General features: G+C 45.0%; 1 protein-coding gene across 1 annotated transcript in view; it reads left to right on the top strand.

Annotated features, from left to right (window-relative positions):
- Positions 1–3935: 3935 nt before the first annotated feature.
- The window catches only part of slc9a5 (solute carrier family 9 member A5), a 67938-nt gene continuing 44249 nt past the window's right edge, over positions 3936–27624 (top strand). Inside the window, exons 1-5 of the mRNA XM_033619999.2 lie at positions 3936–4523; positions 23055–23357; positions 25728–25891; positions 27020–27098; positions 27173–27350. Coding sequence (XP_033475890.1) covers positions 4157–4523; positions 23055–23357; positions 25728–25891; positions 27020–27098; positions 27173–27350 — 1091 coding nt within the window. The 5' untranslated portion in view covers positions 3936–4156. The remainder of the gene's footprint in view (positions 4524–23054; positions 23358–25727; positions 25892–27019; positions 27099–27172; positions 27351–27624) is intronic.

Raw genomic sequence — 27624 nt, 5'->3', positions numbered from 1 at the left:
GCTGTGTGGACGAACGTTAACTGGTTTTGATGCTCCTCAGTCTGAGGCCATTGCTACCAAGTATTTAAGAGCGCCATGTTCTAAATAATATTAACTGGCCTTTTAAATTTCCGAGCTAAATATTTACGTCTGTACTTTCTGCGTTGATCTCAGTCCCTGTGCGTCCCTCTGCTGACCAGAGCTGAATGTAACTAAGTACATTTACTCAGACTACTTTTACTACACATGAGTATTTTTCTTTCTTCTTCTGCTCCCCCACTCTGCAGAGGAAATCCTGCGCCTTTAACTCATCTATAATAATCTGATGTGATGTCACAAACCTCAGGTCGTTCACTTATGGACACAGCTCACACTGAAAACGTTTAGTTTAGTTAGTAATTAGTTTTGCTGCATGTTCTTCTTCTTCCGAGGAAATCATACTTCCCATGCGCAAAAACTCACCAAACTTTGCACAAAGGTCCAGTCTCATGCCAGATATCCTCAGCTGTAAACTCAAGCCAATAGTCCTGATGGTGGCGCTACAGCAAGCCTCTAAAGTTCAAAACTTTGAAAATTCATAACAAATCAACCATACGTGCTACAGCTTCACAACTTTCATCAAACTGTAGCCCCAATACTGAAGAAACTTTTGTACATTTAAACCTATTAAAAATTATGAAGTCCATCACTGTTTTTTTTCAAAAACTGTAAAACTTATTAAACCTATCTCCTCCCACAGTTTTTGCTTAGTTGACACCAAACTTGCTACAGAGCATCTTCAGACTGTCCTACAAAAACTATGTTTCTCAGATTTTTGATTTATCAAAAATTGAGCCTACAGTGCATCAAAATGTTTGACTGTAAACGGTACTGTAAACATATACATGCAAATTCTTGCTAAATAAATCTTCAATGTTCATGAAAAATAAATGATAAAATTCTAGAGTCATGGTAGATGATGTGTGGCAAATTTCAGAATTTTATCTCAAAAACTGAATTTTTTACAGCATTTTGAATTTCGCTCTAATGTGAACAATTGGAGTCAATGTAAAAATGGCATTTTTAAACATCAGTTTTTCACTTATGGAGCCAATCAATCATTGTTAAAAACAAATTACCAACATCTCCATGCTGTCTAGATGCAATATGTGTATTTTCAGATTTTTGTCTTAAAGGACAACTTTGGTATTTTTCAACCTGGGCTCTATTTCCCCATGTGTATGTGTGCGTATGATTCATGGGTACCACTCGTTCTAAAATTGGTTCAGTATTGAGCCACAAAACGAGCTAAAATGGTAATGGGGGCAAATGCGTCACGTATAAAAGTGCTTTTTTTCGCCACTGACCGGTTCAGATCGCCAGTGCTATCTCTGTAAATAGCATATTAGCCTTTCCCTTACCTCTGGGCTGTGTGACGTCACGAGCTTTGCTCCACTGTGTCTGTAGCTCTCTGTACTCGTGGGACAGCCGTTTTCTTGAGGAAGAGGTGTTTCGGGATTGGATGTCTTCTCTTCTTCGGCTGGCAGTAGTCATCTTGGGAGAAGTGAGCACTGCAGACCTGATGGTCTGCAAGGCGCAGTGTCTGGACAGGAGTGTTAACATCCATTTGTAGCACAACTAGCCACAACTTCAGCATCTCACCGTCCGACAAAGGCAGCCTATGAAAGCTGTACAGGGTGTTGCGCGACATCCTGTTCTTGCATTCGGGAAAAAGGCCCGTTTATTTGAGCACTCCAAAAACTCCGGTAACACTCCAGGGGGTAGCACGTAAAAGACTCCGTCCTCTGACTCTTCTAGCGTAACACACACACTTCACACACACATACTCACTTACAGTACCAAGCGGGGACACCTTCCGCCTCTCTGCTCCAACACTGACTGACAGCTGACTCCATTCATTCACAGTCACCAGGGCCGCTACAATATGCTATTTACAGAGATAGCACTGGCGATCTGAACTGGTCAGTGGCGAAAAAAAGCACTTTTATACGGGACGCATTTGCCCCCATTACCGTTTTAGCTTGTTTCGTGGCTCAATACTGAACCAATTTTAGAACGAGTGGTACCCATGAATCATACGCACACATACACATGGGGAAATAGAGCCCAGGTTGAAAAATACAAAAGTTGTCCTTTAATAAATGAATATTTGACAGCCGTTTGAAATCTGCCTTTACACACTAACAGCTGCTGTCTTGCACACAGGTGACTGGCTTAGTCAGTTTGTGAAGCTACATGTGACATTTCTGTTTGCCAGTTAGCTCAGTGAGACAGAGGATGGTTCTTGGTGTTGAAGAGTTCAAGCCTCAGCTCGTGCAACATTTCCGTATGAGAAATCTACCCAAACTTTTCATAAAGGTCCAGTCTCATGCCAGATGTCCTCAACTGGAAACACAAGTCAATAGTCCTGATGGTGGCGCTACAGCAAGCCTCTAAAGTTCAAAACTTTGAAAATTCATAACAAATCAACCATATGTGCTACAGCTTTGGAACTTTCACTTTGAAATGTGCTTTTCCATGACATGGACGGCTGCTGTCTGGCACCCTGATGCTTGGCTTAGTCAATCTGTGAAGCCACACATGAACTGTCACTTGCCAGTTAGCTCAGTGAGATAGAAGACGGACCTCAGTCTCAGAAGTTGTGACTTTAAGCCTCAGCTAAGGCAGAACAGACGTTCTAATGTGAAAGTCCTATGTTCAGGCATCACGCTATGAGGATTAGAGACTACCAAGGTTAAAATAATTATGATCCAGGCAGTTTTGCAGAGAGACAAATACTCTTTATCAACACTTTTCCCTGTTATCCCTCGTCTCTTTTCCCTGTTTATTTGGCTTAGCTATCAGTCAATATGCAGAGTCTATCCAACAGCTACTTTTACATTTTAAAAAATGTTTTCATCTTTGTCACCATGGATAATGTTTAGCTTTAAGCTAGATCAGGCCAGTTTGTTCATAATTGCTAGCAGTTACTGTTATTCTTACTTTCTTGTTCTGAGTTTTTTCTTTCCTTTGTATATTATGAGTCTGATCACTTCAGCCACTCATCCACAATTTGAAGGGCATGCCATAATTATATGATGTAACTTCTATGTTGTGATATGCTTTGTTTTAGTGTGTGTGTTGCTCAGAATTGCCTAATTTTGCCTAAAACTGCCCGGCCCCAACATTGCTGCGCAGCACCTATAATTTAGTTTTGAGTTCAGCAGACAGAATAAATGTGTCACATGACCCTCGTCTTATACATTCATCCTGCTGCTGTGACGGCCGGCAGCAGATGGAGACATGAAACACTTCATAATGTCTAATGTTCATTCACAGTCTGACGGGCTGATATTATATCATCGTACAGCTCTAATAATGAAGTCATTTTTCATACAGAAATATTTCATGTTTCAGCTTCAGATGTGACGACTTGCTGCTTCCTTTGAATTATTTTGATTTGCTCAATGTATTGAAACTTTAAAGCTTTAATGACACAGGCTGCACCTGTGACCTCTGACCTCAGTGACATCTCCACTGCAGCACTTTCATTAGTAACAGAGTATTTCTACAGAGGTGAGAGTATTAATACTCCATTACAGTTACACTCACACTGGATACTTTGAGTTTATGGAGTTCATTTCTCTGCTGCAGAGCTTCTTCCTCTCTCGCTCTGTGTTTGGTGACGTCTCTCTTATTCAGGTGTCTTTGCACACGGCACTACACCTGCCCGACACAGCGCTCAGGAGCTGTTACCTGTGCTTCAGGTGATGATCAGACAGCACACCTGCTCACAGCAGGTCAGGATGCAGCTGCAGAGCTCCATCTGTCTTATAAATAAAGATCAATCAAATAAAAACAAAACAAAGTTAGTAAAGTTGTAGTTCTTCCTGTAGTCCTTGTTGTAGTCCTCCAGCTGTGGACAAGTGTGTGTGTGTGTGTGTGTGTGTGTGTGTGTACCTGCAGTGTCTCCGTCTCTTTAAAGCGGGACTGGGCGGGTCACATGTCCAGCTCCGGTGTCCCCTCCTCCTTCTCCGTGTCTTACCGGAGCCTCGGAGTGTGTGTGTGAGTGTGTGTGTGAGGAGGTGTGTGTTGATGTTGTAAACCGGCCCCGGCCTGCCTCCGTGTCCTCTCCGTGTGTCGGTGTGTATATAAAGGTTAGGAGGAGGATGTCAGCTCGCTGAGCACCGGGAGGAAGATGCTGCCGCTCGGTCTGATGCTGCTGCTGCTCACGGCCGCCGCCGCCGCCGCCGCCGACCTACCCGGGACAGGCTCTCCGCCGCTCCGGGGACCGGGGCTCGGCTTCTCTCCGCCGATCTCCACCTCTGCCTCCGCCCCGCCGCTCCTCCTCCTCCCGCAGCCCCGCGCAGAGTACGGGGCGCCCGGTGTCGCCTTGGCCCGGTCCGCGGCGGAGGAACCGGCCAGTACCGGAGAGGAGGAAGAGGAGGGGCAGCATCATCATCATCACGGCGGCGGGTTCCGGGTGGTCCAATGGGAGTGGAGCTACGTCCAGACTCCGTACATCATCGCCACCTGGCTACTGGTGGCCAGCGTGGCCAAGATCCGTGAGTCCGCGTGTGTGTGTGTGTGTGTGTGTGTGTGTGTGTGTGTGTGTGTGTGTGTGTGTGTGCGCGTGTGTGTGTGTGTGCTGGAGCAGAATGGGTCTGTACTGGTTTGATGTTGGTTTAACTGGAACCAGGAAGACTGAACTGATGTTTGAATCAGTGAAGTTTATACTGGTCTCTGATACTGGTCTCTGATACTGGTCTCTGATACTGGTCTCTAACAGTACTGGTCTCTGATACTGGTCTCTAACAGTACTGGTCTCTGATACTGGTCTCTGATACTGGTCTCTAACAGTACTGGTCTCTGATACTGGTCTCTGATACTGGTCTCTAACAGTACTAGTCTCTGATATTGGTCTCTGATACTGGTCTCTAACAGTACTGGTCTCTCATACTGGTCTCTAACAGTACTGGTCTCTAACAGTACTGGTCTCTGATACTGGTCTCTAACAGTACTGGTCTCTGATACTGGTCTCTGATACTGGTCTCTAACAGTACTGGTCTCTGATACTGGTCTCTAACAGTATTGGTCTCTAACAGTACTGGTCTGTGATACTGGTCTCTGATACTGGTCTCTGATACTGGTCTCTAACAGTACTGGTCTCTGATACTGGTCTCTGATACTGGTCTCTAACAGTACTGGTCTCTGATACTGGTCTCTGATACTGGTCTCTAACAGTACTAGTCTCTGATATTGGTCTCTGATACTGGTCTCTAACAGTACTGGTCTCTAACAGTACTGGTCTCTGATACTGGTCTCTAACAGTACTGGTCTCTGATACTGGTCTCTGATACTGGTCTCTAACAGTACTGGTCTCTGATACTGGTCTCTAACAGTATTGGTCTCTAACAGTACTGGTCTCTGATACTGGTCTCTGATACTGGTCTCTAACAGTACTGGTCTCTGATATTGGTCTCTGATACTGGTCTCTAACAGTACTGGTCTCTGATACTGGTCTCTAACAATACTGGTCTCTGATACTGGTCTCTGATACTGGTCTCTAACAGTACTGGTCTCTGATACTGGTCTCTGATACTGGTCTCTAACAGTACTGGTCTCTAACAGTACTGGTCTCTGATACTGGTCTCTGATACCAGTCTCTGATACTGGTCTCTAACAGTACTGGTCTCTGATACTGGTCTCTAACAGTACTGGTCTCTGATACTGGTCTCTGATACTGGTCTCTAACAGTACTGGTGTCTGATACTGGTCTCTGATACTGGTCTCTGATACTGGTCTCTAACAGTACTGGTCTCTGATACTGGTCTCTGATACCGGTCTCTGATACTGGTCTCTAACAGTACTGGTCTCTGATACTGGTCTCTGATACTGGTCTCTAACAGTACTGGTCTCTGATACTGGTCACTGATACTGGTCTCTAACAGTACTGGTCTCTGATACTGGTCTCTAACAGTACTGGTCTCTGATACTGGTCACTGATACTGGTCTCTAACAGTACTGGTCTCTGATACTGGTCACTGATACTGGTCTCTAACAGTACTGGTCTCTGATACTGGTCTCTAACAGTACTGGTCTCTGATACTGGTCTCTAACAGTACTGGTCTCTGATACTGGTCTCTGTTACTGGTCTCTAACAGTACTGGTCTCTGATACTGGTCTCTAACAGTACTTGTCTCTGATACTGGTCTCTAACAGTACTGGTCTCTGATACTGGTCTCTAGTAGTACTGGTCTCTGATACTGGTCTCTAACAGTACTGGTCTCTGATACTGGTCTCTGATACCGGTCTCTGATACTGGTCTCTAACAGTACTGGTCTCTGATACTGGTCTCTGATACTGGTCTCTAACAGTACTGGTCTCTGATACTGGTCACTGATACTGGTCTCTAACAGTACTGGTCTCTGATACTGGTCTCTAACAGTACTGGTCTCTGATACTGGTCACTGATACTGGTCTCTAACAGTACTGGTCTCTGATACTGGTCACTGATACTGGTCTCTAACAGTACTGGTCTCTGATACTGGTCTCTAACAGTACTGGTCTCTGATACTGGTCTCTAACAGTACTGGTCTCTGATACTGGTCTCTGTTACTGGTCTCTAACAGTACTGGTCTCTGATACTGGTCTCTAACAGTACTTGTCTCTGATACTGGTCTCTAACAGTACTGGTCTCTGATACTGGTCTCTAGTAGTACTGGTCTCTGATACTGGTCTCTAACAGTACTGGTCTCTGATACTGGTCTCTGATACTGGTCTCTAACAGTACTGGTCTCTGATACTGGTCTCTGATACTGGTCTCTAACAGTACTGGTCTCTGATACTGGTCTCTGATACTGGTCTCTAACAGTACTAGTCTCTGATATTGGTCTCTGATACTGGTCTCTAACAGTACTGGTCTCTGATACTGGTCTCTAACAGTACTGGTCTCTGATACTGGTCTCTGATACTGGTCTCTAACAGTACTGGTCTCTGATACTGGTCACTGATACTGGTCTCTAACAGTACTGGTCTCTGATACTAGTCTCTGTTACTGGTCTCTAACAGTACTGGTCTCTGTTACTGGTCTCTCTTACTAGTCTCTAACAGTACTGGTCTCTGTTACTGGTCTCTGTTACTGGTCTCTGATACTGGTCTCTAACAGTACTGGTCTCTGATACTGATCTCTGTTACTGGTCTCTAACAGTACTGGTCTCTGATACTGGTCTCTGTTACTGGTCTCTAACAGTACTGGTCTCTGTTACTGGTCTCTGATACTGGTCTCTAACAGTACTGGTCTCTGTTACTGGTCTCTCATGCTGGTCTCTGTTACTGGTCTCTGATACTGGTCTCTAACAGTACTGGTCTCTGATACTGGTCTCTAACAGTACTGGTCTCTGTTACTGGTCCCTGATACTGGTCTCTAACAGTACTGGTCTCTGATACTGGTCTCTAACAGTACTGGTCTCTGTTACTGGTCTCTAACAGTACTGGTCTCTGATACTGGTCTCTAACAGTACTGGTCTCTGATACTGATCTCTAACAGTACTGGTCTCTGATACTGGTCTCTGATACTGGTCTCTAACAGTACTGGTCTCTGTTACTGGTCTCTAACAGTACTGGTCTCTGATACTGGTCTCTGTTACTGGTCTCTAACAGTACTGGTCTCTGTTACTGGTCTCTGATACTGGTCTCTAACAGTACTGGTCTCTGTTACTGGTCTCTCATACTGGTCTCTGTTACTGGTCTCTGATACTGGTCTCTAACAGTACTGGTCTCTGATACCGGTCTCTAACAGTACTGGTCTCTGATACTGGTCTCTGTTACTGGTCTCTAACAGTACTGGTCTGTGATACTGGTCTCTAACAGTACTGGTCTCTGTTACTGGTCTCTCATACTGGTCTCTAACAGTACTGGTCTCTGATACTGGTCTCTAACATTACTGGTCTCTGATACTGGTCTCTGTTACTGGTCTCTGATACTGGTCTCTAACAGTACTGGTCTCTGATACTGGTCTCTGTTACTGGTCTCTGTTACTGGTCTCTGATTCTGGTCTCTGATACTGGTCTCTGATACTGGTCTCTAACAGTACTGGTCTTTGTTATTGGTCTCTCATACTGGTCTCTAACAGTACTGGTCTCTGATACTGGTCTCTGATACTGGTCTCTAACATTACTGGTCTCTGATACTGGTCTCTGATACTGGTCTCTAACAGTACTGGTCTCTGTTACTGGTCTCTGTTACTGGTCTCTGATACTGGTCTCTGTTACTGGTCTCTGTTACTGGTCTCTGTTACTGGTCTCTGATACTGGTCTCTGTTACTGGTCTCTGATACTGGTCTCTAACAGTACTGGTCTGTAACAGTACTGGTCTCTGTTACTGGTCTCTAACAGTACTGGTCTCTGATACTGGTCTCTCTTACTGGTCTCTGTTACTGGTCTCTGATACTGGTCTCTGATACTGGTCTCTGTTACTGGTCTCTGATAGTGGTCTCTGTTACTGGTCTCTAACAGTACTGGTCTCTGATACTGGTCTCTGATACTGGTCTCTAACAGTACTGGTCTCTGATACTGGTTTCTGATACTGGTCTCTAACAGTACTGGTCTCTGTTACTGGTCCCTGTTACTTGTCTCTAACAGTACTCGTCTCTGATACTGGTCTCTAACAGTACTGGTCTCTGTTACTGGTTTCTGATACTGGTCTCTAACAGTACTGGTCTCTGTTACTGGTCCCTGTTACTGGTCTCTAACAGTACTGGTCTCTGATACTGGTCTCTAACAGTACTGGTCTCTGTTACTGGTCTCTAACAGTGCTGGTCTCTGTTACTGGTCTCTGATACTGGTCTCTAGTAGTACTGGTCTCTGATACTGGTCTCCAGTAGTACTGGCCTCTAACAGTACTGGTCTCTGATACTGGTCTCTGGTAGTAGGCTACTGGTCTCTGTTGCTGGTCTCTAGTAGTATTGGTCTCTGATACTGGTCTCCAGTAGTACTGGTCTCTAGTAGTACTGGTCTCTGTTACTGGTGTCTAGTAGTATTGGTCTCTGATACTGGTCTCCAGTAGTACTGGTCTCTAGTAGTACTGGTCTCTGTTACTGGTCTCTAGTAGTACTGGTGTCTGATACTGGTGTCTAGTAGTACTGGTCTCTGATACTGGTGTCTAGTAGTATTGGTCTCTGATACTGGTCTCCAGTAGTACTGGTCTCTAGTAGTACTGGTCTCTGATACTGGTCTCCAGTAGTACTGGTCTCTAGTAGTACTGGTCTCTGTTACTGGTGTCTAGTAGTATTGGTCTCTGATACTGGTCTCCAGTAGTACTGGTCTCTAGTAGTACTGGTCTCTGTTACTGGTCTCTAGTAGTACTGGTGTCTGATACTGGTGTCTAGTAGTACTGGTCTCTGATACTGGTGTCTAGTAGTATTGGTCTCTGATACTGGTCTCCAGTAGTACTGGTCTCTAGTAGTACTGGTCTCTGTTACTGGTCTTTAGTAGTACTGGTCTCTGTTACTGGTCTCTAGTAGTACTGGTGTCTGATACTGGTGTCTAGTAGTACTGGTCTCTGATACTACTCAAAGTTACAAATGATCTTTGACTCTCCTCTGACTCCGGCTCCCTCACCATTCTCGTCCTCCTCGACCTCAGTGCTGCCTTCGGCACCGTCAATCACTCCATCCTCCTCAGCCGTCTGCAATCCATTGGCATCATTGACTCCGCCCTCTCCTGGTTCACCTCCTACCTGTCTGAAAGATTCCACTACATCTCCATCAACAACCACAGATCACACACCATCCCTGTCTCACACGGAGTCCCTCAAGGCTCAGTGCTTGGCCCGATCCTCTTCATTCTCTACATGCTCCCTCTAGGTCACATCATCCGCTGCCATGGTGTTCACTTTCACTGTTATGCTGATGATACCCAGCTTTACATCACCACCACAGCCATTACCCCTGCCATTCTCTCTACCCTCACTGACTGTCTCACCGACATCAAAACCTGGATGAACCACAACTTCCTAAAACTCAACAGCAATAAAACGGATGCCAACCTTCTCACCCCCATCACCAAGACCAAGTACCACACCCTGGGGGACAGAGCATTCCCCATCGCCGCCCCTACCCTCTGGAACTCCCTGCCCCTGGCCATCCGGAACTCTGACACACTCCCCTCATTCAAGAGTCAGCTTAAATCCCATCTCTTCAGGATCACCTACAGCATCTGAAAATCCTCCGCCTTCATCCTCCACCCGCTCTTTCTCTTAACATGTGGTCCCTTTGTTATAGTGTTGTTTACTTGCCTTTTGATTGAGTGTTTTGTTTGAGTGCCTGTTTCTGTGCGTATTCTTTTGTAAAGCATCTTTGAGTACCTAGAAAAGCGCTACATAAAACCGATTTATTATTATTATTATTATTATACTGGTCTCTAGTAGTACTGGTCTCTGATACTGGTCTCTAACAGTACTGGTCTCTGATACTGGTCTCTAACAGTACTGGTCTCTGATACTGGTCTCTAGTAGTACTGGTCTCTGATACTGGACTCGTAGCTCCTGCTCAGACACAAATATCTAAAATTAAACTGGTGAAAACCTGCAGGTGCTCTGGGAGGACACTGAGACACTGTGGGGACATAGAGACACATACTGTGGGGACACTGAGATACTCACATTGTGAGGACACAGAAACACTGTGGGGACACAGAGACACTGTGGGGACATAGAGACACTGTGGGGGACACAGAGACACTGTGGGGGCACAGAGACACTGTGGGGACATAGAGACACGCTGTGGGGACACAGAGACACGTGTGGGGACACAGAGACACTGTGGGGACACGGAGACAAGCTGTGGGGGACACAGAGACACACTGTGGGGACACAGAGACACACTGTGGGGACACAGAGACCGCGTGGGGACACAGAGACACTCTGGGGACACAGAGACACTGTGGGGACAGAGAGACACACTGTGGGGGACACAGACACACTGTGGGGACACAGAGACAAGCTGTGGGGACACAGACACACTGTGGGGACACAGACACACTGTGGGGGCACAGAGACAAGCTGTGGGGACACAGAGACACACTGTGGGGACACAGAGACACTGTGGGGGCACAGAGACAAGCTGTGGGGACACAGAGACACACTGTGGGGACACAGACACACTGTGGGGGCACAGAGACAAGCTGTGGGGACACAGAGACACACTGTGGGGACACAGAGACACACTGTGGGGACACAGAGACCGTGTGGGGACACAGAGACACACTGGGGGACACAGAGACACTGCGGGGACACAGAGACACTGAGGACACAGAGAGACAGTGTGTTTCCTGTGTCTTCTACACCTGTGGGCAGGTTAAAGACAAGTGTCCTCTGAATGTTATCAAAGGTCATGATTGTGTCATATGACATCACTTCCTGTCAGTGTGAGACAGAGACATGATGTCTGATTGTAAACTAACTATAAAGACAGTGATGTGTTCAGTCAAGGTTGGAATGAATGAATGAATGAATGAATTATAATTGTATCATATATGAATACATGACAGTGTCCAGCCCACAGACTGACAGACAGCACAGAGCTGTGAACACATTAATAAGTGACGCTCCTGTCACAGTGAGATATTCACACGTTCATCGATGACATCACTACTGCCAGTGAAATGGTTTCCATCCTTCAGACACAAAGTTAAAAGATTTAAACATTAAAATGTTTGTACTGTCTGAACTTCAGATCATGTTGGATCACATCTGTCTGCACTGATGATGATGAAGATGATGAAGAAGAGATGTTCTCAGTGAGACAGAAGGAGGACGTGAAGTTTATCAGACTCACAGTGAACTGACTTAAAAACATCAGACTGTTCCTTTAAAGATCCAAAGTGTCAGAGCAGGACCAGGACAGCTAAGGTCCAACTGTCTCTCTGTCTGTCTCTCTCTCTGTCGCTCTCTATCTCTGTCTCTCTGTATCTTTGTCTCTCTGTCTGTCTCTCTCTCTGTCGCTCTCTATCTCTGTCTCTCTGTATCTTTGTCTCTCTGTCTGTCTCTCTCTCTGTCGCTCTCTATCTCTGTCTCTCTGTATCTTTGTCTCTCTGTCTGTCTCTCTCTCTGTCGCTCTCTATCTCTGTCTCTCTGTATCTTTGTCTCTCTGTCTCTGTCTCTCTGTCTGTCTGCCTGTCTCTCTCTCTCTGTCTCTCTGTCTCTGTCTTCTGTCTCTCTGTCTGTCTCTGTCTCTGTCTTCTGTCTCTGTCTCTCTGTATCTTTGTCTCTCTGTCTCTGTCTCTCTGTCTGTCTGCCTGTCTCTGTCTTCTGTCTCTCTGTCTGTCTCTCTGTCTCTGTCTTCTGTCTCTCTGTCTGTCTCTCTGTCTCTGTCTTCTGTCTCTCTGTCTGTCTCTGTCTTCTGTCTCTGTCTCTCTGTATCTTTGTCTCTCTGTCTCTGTCTCTCTGTATCTTTGTCTCTCTGTCTGTCTCTGTCTCTCTGTATCTTTGTCTCTCTGTCTCTGTCTTCTGTCTCTCTGCCTGTCTCTCTGTCTGTCTCTGTCTTCTGTCTCTGTCTCTCTGTATCTTTGTCTCTCTGTCTCTGTCTCTCTGCCTGTCTGCCTGTCTGCCTATCTGCCTGTCTCTCTCCATCTCTGTCTGTCTCTGTCTCTCTGTCTCTGTCTCTCACCTCTCCTCCCTCCTGTCTTTAAACACTCCCTCCGTCACAGCTCTGTGGACACACTGTGGTGACTCACTGCTGCAGGACAATAACATGCTATACATGCTGCGTATTAATGTGGAGACACACACACACACACACACACACACACACACACACACACACAGTGAGGCTCTGTCTATTCACATGAATGAGTCCAGTTGTTCGTCATCATGTGAAACAAAATCTGTCTCTCACATTTCGGACTGTGACATTTAATGAACGTCCATATGTGTTTAATACAAACTGATACACACACTGTACATGTTAGCAGATACACACACTGTACATGTTAGCAGATACACGCTGTACATGTTAGCAGATACATGCTGTACATGTTAGCAGATACACACTGTACATGTTAGCAGATACACACACTGTACATGTTAGCAGATACACACTGAACATGTTAGCAGATACACACTGTACATGTTAGCAGATACACACACTGTACATGTTAGCAGATACACACTGAACATGTTAGCAGATACACACTGTACATGTTAGCAGATACACACACTGTACATGTTAGCAGATACACACTGTACATGTTAGCAGATACACACTGAACATGTTAGCAGATACACACACTGTACATGTTAGCAGATACACACTGTACATGTTAGCAGATACACACTGAACATGTTAGCAGATACACGCTGTACATGTTAGCAGATACACACACTGTACATGTTAGCAGATACACACTGTACATGTTAGCAGATACACACACTGAACATGTTAGCAGATACACACTGAACATGTTAGCAGATACACACTGTACATGTTAGCAGATACACACTGTACATGTTAGCAGATACACACTGTACATGTTAGCAGATACACACACTGTACATGTTAGCAGATACACACTGTACATGTTAGCAGATACACACACTGTACATGTTAGCAGATACACACACTGTACATGTTAGCAGATACACACTGTACATGTTAGCAGATACACACTGAACATGTTAGCAGATACACACTGTACATGTTAGCAGATACACTGTACATGTTAGCAGATACACACTGTACATGTTAGCAGATACACACACTGTACATGTTAGCAGATACACACTGAACATGTTAGCAGATACACACTGTACATGTTAGCAGATACACACTGAACATGTTAGCAGATACACACTGAACATGTTAGCAGATACACACTGTACATGTTAGCAGATACACACTGTACATGTTAGCAGATACACACTGTACATGTTAGCAGATACACACACTGTACATGTTAGCAGATACACACTGTACATGTTAGCAGATACACACTGAACATGTTAGCAGATACACACACTGTACATGTTAGCAGATACACACTGTACATGTTAGCAGATACACACTGAACATGTTAGCAGATACACGCTGTACATGTTAGCAGATACACACACTGTACATGTTAGCAGATACACACTGTACATGTTAGCAGATACACACACTGTACATGTTAGCAGATACACACTGAACATGTTAGCAGATACACACTGTACATGTTAGCAGATACACACTGTACATGTTAGCAGATACACACACTGTACATGTTAGCAGATACACACTGTACATGTTAGCAGATACACACACTGTACATGTTAGCAGATACACACTGTACATGTTAGCAGATACACACACTGTACATGTTAGCAGATACACACACTGTACATGTTAGCAGATACACACTGTACATGTTAGCAGATACACACTGAACATGTTAGCAGATACACACTGTACATGTTAGCAGATACACACACTGTACATGTTAGCAGATACACACACTGTACATGTTAGCAGATACACACTGTACATGTTAGCAGATACACACACTGTACATGTTAGCAGATACACACTGAACATGTTAGCAGATACACACTGAACATGTTAGCAGATACACACTGTACATGTTAGCAGATACACACTGTACATGTTAGCAGATACACACACTGTACATGTTAGCAGATACACACTGTACATGTTAGCAGATACACACTGAACATGTTAGCAGATACACACACTGTACATGTTAGCAGATACACACTGTACATGTTAGCAGATACACACTGTACATCTTAGCAGATACACACTGAACATGTTAGCAGATACACGCTGTACATGTTAGCAGATACACACACTGTACATGTTAGCAGATACACACTGTACATGTTAGCAGATACACACACTGTACATGTTAGCAGATACACACTGAACATGTTAGCAGATACACACTGTACATGTTAGCAGATACACACTGTACATGTTAGCAGATACACACACTGTACATGTTAGCAGATACACACTGTACATGTTAGCAGATACACACACTGTACATGTTAGCAGATACACACACTGTACATGTTAGCAGATACACACACTGCACATGTTAGCAGATACACACACTGTACATATTAGCAGACTCAGTGTGAACAATCAGAGAAACAGATTCAGATCAGATTTATAGTTTAATTCAGTTTTAGTTTCCTGCTGAGCAGCTGAATGTTCTCAGTGTCCTCACTCTCCGTCTGCTGTGTGGGAGGTTCAGCTCAGTGTGTGTGTGTGTGTGTGTGTGTCTGTATTAATTATGTACAGTTGAAGTTTTTCCGCTCATCTGTTGTTTGTTTGTTTAGTTGAAGTCAGTTTCATTTAATTTCCGTTGCCATAGTAACCTCCTTCATTAACTCTGTCCCTGTCTTCATCAGTTGGGAGGAGTCACAGCATTTACACAGGAAGTCATCATCAGGGTCATATGAAGGTCAGATAGACGCTCTCATGTTGAGTTCAAGTCTGAGTCAGGAAACAGGAATTCTCGGCTCATCATGAAATAGACAGAAACTCCAGCTGCTCTCAGATCAGTCCTACAACAGACAGGATGTGACATCATCAGTGCCTTTACCTCTGTCTTTCATCTGTTTACTTTCATTTACTTCATTACGCCTGACAGAGTCAGACAGTGGACAAGGAGGGAGGGAAGGAAAGGAAGATGTAAAGCAGGACATAGAGAGAAGTAGTAAAGGAAAGAAGGTGGTAAAGTAGGAATGATGAAGGCAGTGAAAGAAAGGAGGGTGTAAAGGAGAGGAGTTAGTGAAGGAAAGGAGGATGTAAAGGAGGAAAGATGAAGGCAGAAAGTGAAAGGAAGTGAGGAGACAGAGGAGGAGACAGAGGACAGAGACAGATTTGCTGCAGACACAGTTTAACTTCATTAAGTGTATCTTCCTGTCCCGGTCTATATAAATCTCACAGACACTTCCTGTTACGCTAGATGTTGCCTAGTAACAGATGTCAGGCACAGGAAGTGCTGATACTGTTTCATGATGTTTAAGATGAGAGCCGTGTGGAGGAAATGATGAGTCATGGTAGTGTCTGTGTGATGTAAGCATGATCACGTCCATATGATGGCACACAGAAACAACCTCATCTTAAATTAAAGTGTGTAAAGAGAAAAGTTTTATATTTTGTTGGTATAAAAGTCAACTCATTTGATGATGGACGTTAATCCCAAACACTGAGTTTGGACCATGTGTGTCTCATCACATCTCAACATGTTCTCTGTGCATGAACACTCGGCCTGCAACATTATATCTGAACATGACATGAATCCAGAGTCCAGTCAGATGATCAACAGCTGTATTCAAAGGATCAGCAGCTGTATTCAGAGGATCAGCAGCTGTATTCAGAGGATCAGCAGCTGTATTCAAAGGAACAGCAGCTGTATTCAAAGGATCGGCAGCTGTATTCAAAGGATCAGCAGCTGTATTCAAAGGATCGGCAGCTGTATTCAAAGGATCGGCAGCTGTATTCAAAGGATCGGCAGCTGTATTCAAAGGATCGGCAGCTGTATTCAAAGGATCGGCAGCTGTATTCAGAGGATCAGCAGCTGTATTCAAAGGATCAGCAGCTGTATTCAGAGGATCAGCAGCTGTATTCAGAGCATCGGCAGCTGTATTCAAAGGATCAGCAGCTGTATTCAAAGGATCAGCAGCTGTATTCAAAGGAACAGCAGCTGTATTCAGAGGATCGGCAGCTGTATTCAGAGGATCGGCAGCTGAATTCAAAGGATCAGCAGCTGTATTCAGAGGATCAGCAGCTGTATTCAAAGGATCAGCAGCTGTATTCAGAGGATCGGCAACTGTATTCAGAGGATCAGCAGCTGTATTCAAAGGATCCGCAGCTGTATTCAAAGGATCGGCAGCTGTATTCAGAGGATCGGCAGCTGTATTCAAAGGAACAGCAGCTGTATTCAGAGGATCAGCAGCTGTATTCAAAGGAACGGCAGCTGTATTCAGAAGATCGGCAGCTGTATTCAAAGGATCAGCAGCTGTATTCAGAGGATCGGCAGCTGTGTTCAAAGGAACGGCAGCTGTATTCAGAGGATCGGCAGCTGTATTCAAAGGATCCGCAGCTGTATTCAAAGGATCGGCAGCTGTATTCAAAGGAACAGCAGCTGTATTCAGAGGATCGGCAGCTGTATTCAAAGGATCGGCAGCTGTATTCAAAGGATCGGCAGCTGTATTCAGAGGATCGGCAGCTGTATTCAAAGGATCGGCAGCTGTATTCAAAGGATCGGCAGCTGTATTCAGAGGATCGGCAGCTGTATTCAAAGGATCGGCAGCTGTATTCAAAGGATCGGCAGCTGTATTCAAAGGAACAGCAGCTGTATTCAGAGGATCGGCAGCTGTATTCAAAGGATCAGCAGCTGTATTCAAAGGAACAGCAGCTGTATTCAGAGGATCGGCAGCTGTATTCAAAGGATCGGCAGCTGTATTCAGAGGATCGGCAGCTGTATTCAGAGGATCAGCAGCTGTATTCAAAGGATCAGCAGCTGTATTCAGAGGATCGGCAGCTGTATTCAAAGGATCAGCAGCTGTATTCAGAGGATCAGCAGCTGTATTCAAAGGAACAGCAGCTGTATTCAAAGGATCAGCAGCTGTATTCAGAGGATCGGCAGCTGTATTCAAAGGATCGGCAGCTGTATTCAAAGGATCAGCAGCTGTATTCAAAGGAACAGCAGCTGTATTCAGAGGAACAGCAACTGTATTCAGAGGATCGGCAGCTGTATTCAAAGGATCGGCAGCTGTATTCAAAGGAACAGCAGCTGTATTCAGAGGATCGGCAGCTGTATTCAAAGGATCAGCAGCTGTATTCAAAGGATCGGCAGCTGTATTCAAAGGATCAGCAGCTGTATTCAAAGGATCGGCAGCTGTATTCAAAGGATCAGCAGCTGTATTCAGAGGATCAGCAGCTGTATTCAAAGGAACAGCAGCTGTATTCAGAGGATCAGCAGCTGTATTCAAAGGAACAGCAGCTGTATTCAAAGGATCAGCAGCTGTATTCAAAGGATCAGCAGCTGTATTCAGAGGATCAGCAGCTGTATTCAAAGGAACAGCAACTGTATTCAGAGGATCAGCAGCTGTATTCAAAGGAACAGCAGCTGTATTCAGAGGATCAGCAGCTGTATTCAAAGGATCAGCAGCTGTATTCAGAGGATCAGCAGCTGTATTCAAAGGAACAGCAGCTGTATTCAAAGGAACAGCAGCTGTATTCAAAGGAACAGCAGCTGTATTCAGAGGATCAGCAGCGGTATTCAAAGGAACAGCAGCTGTATTCAAAGGATCAGCAGCTGTATTCAGAGGATCAGCAGCGGTATTCAAAGGAACAGCAGCTGTATTCAAAGGAACAGCAGCTGTATTCAAAGGATCAGCAGCTGTATTCAAAGGAACAGCAGCTGTATTCAGAGGATCGGCAGCTGTATTCAGAGGATCGGCAGCTGTATTCAAAGGATCAGCAGCTGTATTCAAAGGAACAGCAGCTGTATTCAGAGGATCAGCAGCTGTATTCAAAGGATCAGCAGCTGTATTCAAAGGAACAGCAGCTGTATTCAAAGGATCGGCAGCTGTATTCAAAGGAACAGCAGCTGTATTCAAAGGAACAGCAGCTGTATTCAAAGGAACAGCAGCTGTATTCAGAGGATCAGCAGCTGTATTCAAAGGAACAGCAGCTGTATTCAAAGGATCAGCAGCTGTATTCAAAGGAACAGCAGCTGTATTCAAAGGATCAGCAGCTGTATTCAGAGGATCAGCAGCTGTATTCAAAGGAACAGCAGCTGTATTCAAAGGAACAGCAGCTGTATTCAGAGGATCAGCAGCTGTATTCAAAGGAACAGCAGCTGTATTCAAAGGAACAGCAGCTGTATTCAAAGGATCAGCAGCTGTATTCAAAGGATCAGCAGCTGTATTCAGAGGATCAGCAGCTGTATTCAAAGGAACAGCAACTGTATTCAGAGGATCAGCAGCTGTATTCAAAGGAACAGCAGCTGTATTCAGAGGATCAGCAGCTGTATTCAAAGGATCAGCAGCTGTATTCAGAGGATCAGCAGCTGTATTCAAAGGAACAGCAGCTGTATTCAAAGGAACAGCAGCTGTATTCAGAGGATCAGCAGCGGTATTCAAAGGAACAGCAGCTGTATTCAAAGGAACAGCAGCTGTATTCAAAGGATCAGCAGCTGTATTCAAAGGAACAGCAGCTGTATTCAGAGGATCGGCAGCTGTATTCAGAGGATCGGCAGCTGTATTCAAAGGATCAGCAGCTGTATTCAAAGGAACAGCAGCTGTATTCAGAGGATCAGCAGCTGTATTCAAAGGATCAGCAGCTGTATTCAAAGGAACAGCAGCTGTATTCAAAGGATCGGCAGCTGTATTCAAAGGAACAGCAGCTGTATTCAAAGGAACAGCAGCTGTATTCAAAGGAACAGCAGCTGTATTCAGAGGATCAGCAGCTGTATTCAAAGGAACAGCAGCTGTATTCAAAGGATCAGCAGCTGTATTCAAAGGAACAGCAGCTGTATTCAAAGGATCAGCAGCTGTATTCAGAGGATCAGCAGCTGTATTCAAAGGAACAGCAGCTGTATTCAAAGGAACAGCAGCTGTATTCAGAGGATCAGCAGCTGTATTCAAAGGAACAGCAGCTGTATTCAAAGGAACAGCAGCTGTATTCAGAGGATCAGCAGCTGTATTCAAAGGATCAGCAGCTGTATTCAAAGGATCAGCAGCTGTATTCAAAGGAACAGCAGCTGTATTCAAAGGATCAGCAGCTGTATTCAGAGGATCAGCAGCTGTATTCAAAGGAACAGCAGCTGTATTCAAAGGATCAGCAGCTGTATTCAGAGGATCGGCAGCTGTATTCAGAGGATCAGCAGCTGTATTCAAAGGATCAGCAGCTGTATTCAGAGGATCAGCAGCTGTATTCAAAGGAACAGCAGCTGTATTCAAAGGATCAGCAGCTGTATTCAGAGGATCGGCAGCTGTATTCAGAGGATCAGCAGCTGTATTCAAAGGATCAGCAGCTGTATTCAGAGGATCAGCAGCTGTATTCAAAGGAACAGCAGCTGTATTCAAAGGAACAGCAGCTGTATTCAAAGGATCAGCAGCTGTATTCAGAGGATCAGCAGCTGTATTCAAAGGATCAGCAGCTGTATTCAAAGGATCAGCAGCTGTATTCAAAGGAACAGCAGCTGTATTCAAAGGATCAGCAGCTGTATTCAGAGGATCAGCAGCTGTATTCAAAGGAACAGCAGCTGTATTCAAAGGATCAGCAGCTGTATTCAGAGGATCGGCAGCTGTATTCAGAGGATCAGCAGCTGTGATCCTCCCTGAGTGACTGGAGGAAAATCTAGTCATAAATCATAGATCAGTTATTAGATTTTTAAAACTCACCCTTTGATGTTTGAAACAAAAACAGTTTCACTCGTGTCGCTGGTTAGTTTGTGCAATCAGTTTATTTTTGTCCAAATTTTCAGTGAGTTGTAGAATGGAGCTTTTTCCTATCTTTATTCAAGAGAGTGGTTTTTCAGTTTGAGAGCATTATTTATTGATTTCACGTTCAGATTGTGTCATATTGTCCCTCAAACCCTGCCCTCACACTCAGACATCATGTTGCTTGCACAGATTTCCTGCTCCAGCTTCAGCTCTTCTCCTCAAACACAAATTGCTTCTGTGCGCTCGAGGAAACTAAAGCGAGTACGCCAGCAAGGAGGCAGGGATCATTTCATTGGTCAACAATAAACCTGCCGTTCTATTGGTTGGGGGATTTTGACAGGGTAGTTACACAAAAAAATCCAAGAACAGGGCAGAAATCTGAAAGCAGAAACTCCACGAGCGCACAGAAGCAGTTTGAGCGTGAGGAGAAGAGCTGAAGCTGGAGCAGGACATCTGTGGAAGCAACACTGTATCTGAGTGTGAGGGCAGGGTTTGAGGGACAATATGACGCAATCTGAACGTGAAATCAATAAATAATGCTCTCCAACTGAAAGACCACTCCCTTGAATAAAGATTTAGATGAAATATCATTATTTTACACTCAGATTTTATTTTTCTGGATACATTTGTCATAATGATGCATTCAAGGAATGATAATTTTTGTTTTTCAAGTTTCTGGCTGTGATAAATGATGTAATTTAGGCATTTTAAAGGCATATTGTCTTTTAAGATCTGTGGTAAAATAAATACAAAATACAACCATTTAAATGTGTATTCCCCTAACATACAGTAAGCCCCTCTGGGGTGCCTCATAAAATAAAAAACAAACAGTCCCTTAAAACTCCTGAAACAGGTGACGTCTAAGTGTTTCTCTACAGGAAATATGGAGGACTGAATGAGAAACAATCAGAGTTGAAGTTTTGGGGAAGAAAACATTTACTGAGAGTTAAAGAGTCTCAAACTGTCTGATCACACCTGACTGACAACTACAGTCCTGCAACATCTGAATCCTGATTGGTGCATTGATGTGTGACATCACATGTTTGATGAGATAGGAAAGGAAACAGGTGTATATACATATATATGAACAGTGTGTGTGTGTGTGTGTGTGTCAGATGGAGGCAGCAGTGTGTCACTAAGTGATCTGTTAATGTAGAAACAGATTCTGTGTTCAGTCTTTGATGTTTTTAATTTCCTCCTGCTGATTTATGAGGACTGTCACTAATGTGTGTGTGTGTGTGTGTGTGTGTGTGTGTGTGTGTGTTGTCATGACTCACAGCAGACCTTGATGATAAAATGATGGATGAGTGTGTCCAAGGTTGCGTACAGTGAACACACACACACACACACACACACACACACACCGTGAGAACAATGGAACAGAAAACCATTAAACGTACGGACCAATCAGAGCGCAGACAAGATGACTCATCACTCTGTGTTAAACACATGTTTAAAGTCAGGTACATCACACCTGACACGGTGGAGACACAGAAGCTCTGTCATTTACTGATGATAAGAGAACGAATGATGATGTCACATTCATGATCGACCTGCTGACAGGCTCAGTCCCACTTTGACCAGTAAGAGTCCAGGAGTCGTACTCACAAACATCCTGAGAACTCTCTCAGAGCTCTGAACGAAGGAGTCTGAGCTCAGGAGAGATTTAGGAAAGTTCTCAGAGCGACTCTGAGCGAGGAAGAGACAGAAACTGTGACCTCAGTGAGGAGGTGTGGTCGACCCTGTTGTTAGGTGTGATGCTTTCTTTTAACAGGTGTGATTGGTTGTCACAGACACGAGCCTGTATGGTGAGGACACCCAGTGGACATGAGATGAACTGCATCACAATATGAGCTTGACAGTGTCAGTGTCAGTGAGGTCACTGCTGATGAAGGTTGAGACAGACTCAACTCATCACTGCTGCTCTGACGGGTTTTTACAGTTTTTCAAATATCTTAATATTGTGATCATTTTATTTCTGGTGTTATAGCGTTATTTGGTCAGCTGGGAAATGTGTGTGTATGACATCAACCACACATATCCTCCCTGCACCATCTCATCTGTAGCGTTTCATTGACTCACTGTCATTTTGTGTTTAGAGACCGTTTCTCTGACCTCTCTGTGTTTCCACCATTTTCTCCTCTGATTCAGAAACGCTTAAACTCCTCCTCCTGCTCCCAACACTTTGTCTCCTCTTATCAGGTCTGAGACGCTCTGTGAATAACTTTTATCTTTACAAGGACCTCGTCTTAACTTTTAGTCATAACTTTAAGTCTTAACTTTAAGGGGAATTTCTAAGAAAACGTCACAATTCTAAGAACCTTCTTAGAATTTTGTCACTAGGAGCGACTCCTAGCACGAGGAAGCTTTGTGAATATGACCCCAGGTCTTGTACTGGAGTCCTGTATGGGTGGTTCGTCTGTCTGTCTGTCTGTCTGTCTGTCTGAGACACAGTCTGAACTCTTCTTCATGTGTTGTAATGAGAGTAGTTTTGGGTCGTGGTTCTTGTTGGGTTTATCTAGACAAAGATGATGATGATAGTGATGATGGTGATGATGATGATGATGATGATGATGATGTAAAGTGATCAGGTCGCCCTCATCATCGTCCTGATGCTGTTTCCTGTCGTCCTGCAGTGTTCCACTTCTCGCAGCGCTTCACCACGGTGGTTCCAGAGAGCTGCATGCTGATCCTTCTGGGTCTGGTTCTGGGCGGGGTTGTCCTCATAGCCAATAAGAAGCAGCTGTACCAGCTGGAGCCCGCCCTCTTCTTCCTCTTCCTGTTGCCGACCATCGTGGGCGACGCCGGGTACTTCATGCCGGCCCGCCTCTTCTTCGACAACCTGGGAGCCATCCTGACGTACGCCGTGGTGGGAACGCTGTGGAACGCCTTCTGCACCGGCTTCTCCCTGTACGCCGCCAAACTGCTGGGGGTCATAGGTCAGTCTGAGGTCACAGCGAGGTCACAGTCAGCTGACAGCATGAGAACATGTTTAATGTTGAGTGTGAAACATGCTGTTTGTCCCAGAATGCTTCACTTTGGACAGATGTGTAATTAACACGTATCCTCCAACCCGTCCCGACACATAGTTTGTTCCCGCCCTCTAATACGACCACAGACTGTAAATAAAGATGGATGCTGTGTGTCCACTGTATCGTCCGCTGTGCAGAGGATTGTGGGTCAGAACAGTCACTAAAGCGTGCTGGTCTACAGACTGCAGGATGTGACAGGGTGTCGTGGAACTTCCTGACGGACAGACTCTGTCCTGGGACTAAATGTTTTTCCTGCCCTCTGTATCGTCTGGCAGGACGGATGAACCTGACCACATGTCGACCACAGCGTTGTTGAAACATACAGTTTCAGCGCAGTGGTTTCCAACTGGTGGGTCATGATCCAAAAGTGGGTCACGGTCCATTGTTTAACATGTCATGTTAGTAAAAAACACTTTTTGAAATACAGTGAATTTCTGACACAGAGCTTTTATTTTGAAGTGCTATTTCCTGCTGTAGACTGAGTGACTAACGGACAGCTGTTTGACAGAGACAGGAAACTAAGACGACGCGAACAAACACAAATATGACACTGAACATATCAAACTGTGAGAAGCTTGACCTGGTGACTGAGGAGAATCTGGACCAGTTGCTCACCGATGGTTTCTACGTATCCTCCACATAAGAACGTACAAACGTAACTTCCTGTGGAACATGGAGCTACAGACAGGAAGTTGTCACAAGAGAATTCAAATATAAATATAAATATAATATTAACTGCTCACTGTCTGTGAACGTTTAGTTTGAATCAGTTATTTTTTATGTTTGACTTTTCATCAGGAACGACTCTATAAACCTCTCAGAGGGTCTCATCATTAATAACAACAATAACAACAATAATAATAATAATAATAATAATAACTTTATTTGTGGAGCTGCAGAAAATATAAAACAAAAAGTGATACTAGTGAAACACACACACTTAAACACATGTACCTGTTTGATATAGACAGGTACGCATGGCTGTAAATAAATCGGTGGCTTAGTGGATCGAGCAGGCGCCCCATGTACAAGGCTGTTGCCTCAGGGGCCTGGGTTTGACTCCAGCCTGTGGCCATTTCCTTCATGTCACTCCCCCGTCACACTTGTCTGTCCTGTCGATTAAAGGCTAAAATGCCCCCCCCCCGCCCCCCCCAAAAAAAAAGTTAGTTTTCAGACTGGATTTAAAGACGTGAACAGAGTCAGCTGATCTGATGCTCAGAGGGGGGCTGATCCAGGGACCAGGAGCAGGAACTGAAAGGCTCCATCAGCCTCTGTCTTTGACCTGGACTCTGACCTGAGACCAGCAGACCTGAGGGACCTGAGGGACCTGAGACCAGCAGACCTGAGGGACCTGTTTGGACGGGATGCTGTGAGAAGCTCAGATAAACACTGTGGAGTCAGATCATTCTGAGCCTTGTGTGTGATTAAGAGAACTTTAAATGTATTCAGAGAGACAGGAAGTCAGAGGAGGCGAGATGTGTGAGGACGGTTTGGGTCAAAAGTCTTTTGAATGATTTGGAGCTGGATTGTTTGGTCATTACATATTAATGTGTGATGTCACACAGAGACAGAGTTACATTCATAACTTGATCTGATATCTGATTGATCACATGTTCAGGTTCAAATGTCTGTGCTGTGTCTCAAATCACATACTTCCGTTAGTACACTTCATGTAGTATACTGTGTGCACTATGTGCTTATTGGCGTAGTGCGCAAATGTCAACAGGGTAGTGTTGCCTCAAACCAAACACGGCCGTTGTGCACTCACCAGAACTGACGACCGCAAATTAGCTAGTTAGCAAACTAGCATTAGCATTTACATTATTGTTCGCGGTACCAAATAATTACAGACTGCTGAATGAACCCAACAAACATACTGCTGACTTATACCTGACAACAGTATAGTGGTGCTTAGTGCAAAAAGCACATATATTTGTACAATGCAGCCACGTTCACAGTCGCACAGTCCTCGGCCGCCATTTCCAGTTTGAAAAGTGGCCCCTCCCCTTCCGCTACGTAGCCAAGATGGCGACCATTGAGGGCGAGAAGTGTCCATAGTTCCACACTCACCTTCTTGACTGTTTTGAGTGCACCATCCAGGCACTCATAGTGCACTGCATTTTCCGTACTTCTCAGTATGAACGCACTGATGCACTCACAATATTAAGTGTAAGTACAGAAGTACGAGATTTGAGACACAGCACTGGTGTCCGAACTGATCCCCAGTTTATCTTCCTCTGTGTGTGTGTGTGTGTGTGTGTGTGTGTGTGTGTGCAGATGAGCGTGTGCAGGCAGACCTGATGGACTTCCTGTTGTTCGGAGCGTTGATCTCAGCTGTTGACCCCGTGGCGGTGCTTGCCGTGTTTGAGGAGGTTCATGTCAACGACACGCTCTTCATCATCGTGTTCGGAGAGTCGCTGGTTAACGACGCTGTCACAGTGGTGAGACACACACACACACACACACACACACACACAAACACACACACACACACACACTCTACAGTGTAAAGAGATGTTTGTGTTTGTCTCAGTTTGTCCTGATGGTGGCGCTACAGGAGAGATGATGATGATGATGATGATGATGACGATGATCCGAAGGGTGCTCAGAGTGTTTCCTCTGACGATGACTCTCACAGTGAGGTCACATGTGATGATGAAGAGCTCAGAGTGTTTCCTTGGTGCCGTGCTGAGTGTGAATGAAAGCAGATTAGCTGTGCAGCTCTCTAATCCTCAGCAGCACTCAGAATATGAGCTAATCCCACCAACAGGAGCAGGAAACCACAGCCTGAGAAAACTCACTGACACACAGAGGGAAACACACTCTGTTTCATATCATCACCATCATCATCATCATCATCATCATCATTATCATCATCAGTGGCCGTCAAACTCAATAGCTCCGCCCCCTTGAATTGTGTGAGAATTTGTGAACTGATATAGTTTGCTCTTGTTGAACGTGGACCTCTACAATCAATCAGTCAATCAATCAGTCAATCAGTCAATCAATCAATCAATATGTTCACTGTTTTCTGTGAGGCGAGAATCACAGTGTTTGCTTCATGACCTCATGCTGACCTCACTGATTCACAAACAGGCATTTTATGGTGAAGGATTTCTTTTGATGAGGAGGGTCAGAGGTCGAGGTGACGTTACTGCAGAGCAAACAGACTGAGTGTCACATTGTGTGAGTTGAGAGCTAAACACCAGAGGGCAACAAGAGGTGATGAAGCACTGAGGAAGACCTGTCAGATCAAACCGTCACTGACAAAAGAAGAAGGCGCTCCGACTCCCCGTCGTGTTCTCAGATGTTTTTGAGTTTCACAGGTTCTGACGTCTGTTGAACTTTTTAAAAATCGAATTATTATATTTCTGTTATTTTCTCATTCGTCCCTGAAACACAACAGACTCAGATCCTTGACGGTGTGTGAGTTGTCACCATGGCAACAGTGAGCCCTGAGGATGAGCTGCACTTTACAAACTAACCTCCCGAGTCCTGCAACAGCTCTTTAACGTCTCACTAACAGCAGTGACCCGGGTCCTGATCCAGGTCTGCTCTCTGTTCCTCAGGTTCTATATAAGGTCTACATCTCCTTCGTGGAGGTCGGAGCGGAGAACGTTCAGACAGCTGATTACTTCAAAGGAGTCGGTGAGTCCACACAGACGAACCAAATGTAAGGTCAATCTGACTCTTCTGTGACTCACCTCACTCTTCCTCCTCAGCCTCCTTCCTCATCGTCAGTGTTGGTGGGACTCTGGTGGGTCTGGTGTTTGCAGTCCTCCTCGGCTTCATCACTCGGTTCACCAAGAAGGTTCGGATCATCGAGCCGCTGTTTGTCTTCCTGCTGGTCTACCTGGCCTACCTGACCGCTGAGCTCTTCTCCCTGTCCGCCATTCTGTCGTAAGTCTTCCCGACCAGTACCACCACAGAGACCAGTACCACCACAGAGACCAGTACCACCACAGAGACCAGTACCACCACAGAGACTAGTACCACCACAGAGACTAGTACCACCACAAAGACCAGTACCACCACAGAGACTAGTACCACCACAAAGACCAGTACCACCACAGAGACTAGTACCACCACAAAGACCAGTACCACCACAGAGACCAGTACCACCACAGAGACTAGTACCACCACAAAGACCAGTACCACCACAGAGACCAGTACC

Source organism: Epinephelus lanceolatus, chromosome 2 (assembly GCF_041903045.1).
Source record: "Epinephelus lanceolatus isolate andai-2023 chromosome 2, ASM4190304v1, whole genome shotgun sequence".
NCBI lineage: Eukaryota > Metazoa > Chordata > Actinopteri > Perciformes > Serranidae > Epinephelus > Epinephelus lanceolatus.
Note: the sequence above shows the minus strand (reverse complement) of the source record. Positions and strands in the feature narration are given on the sequence as shown.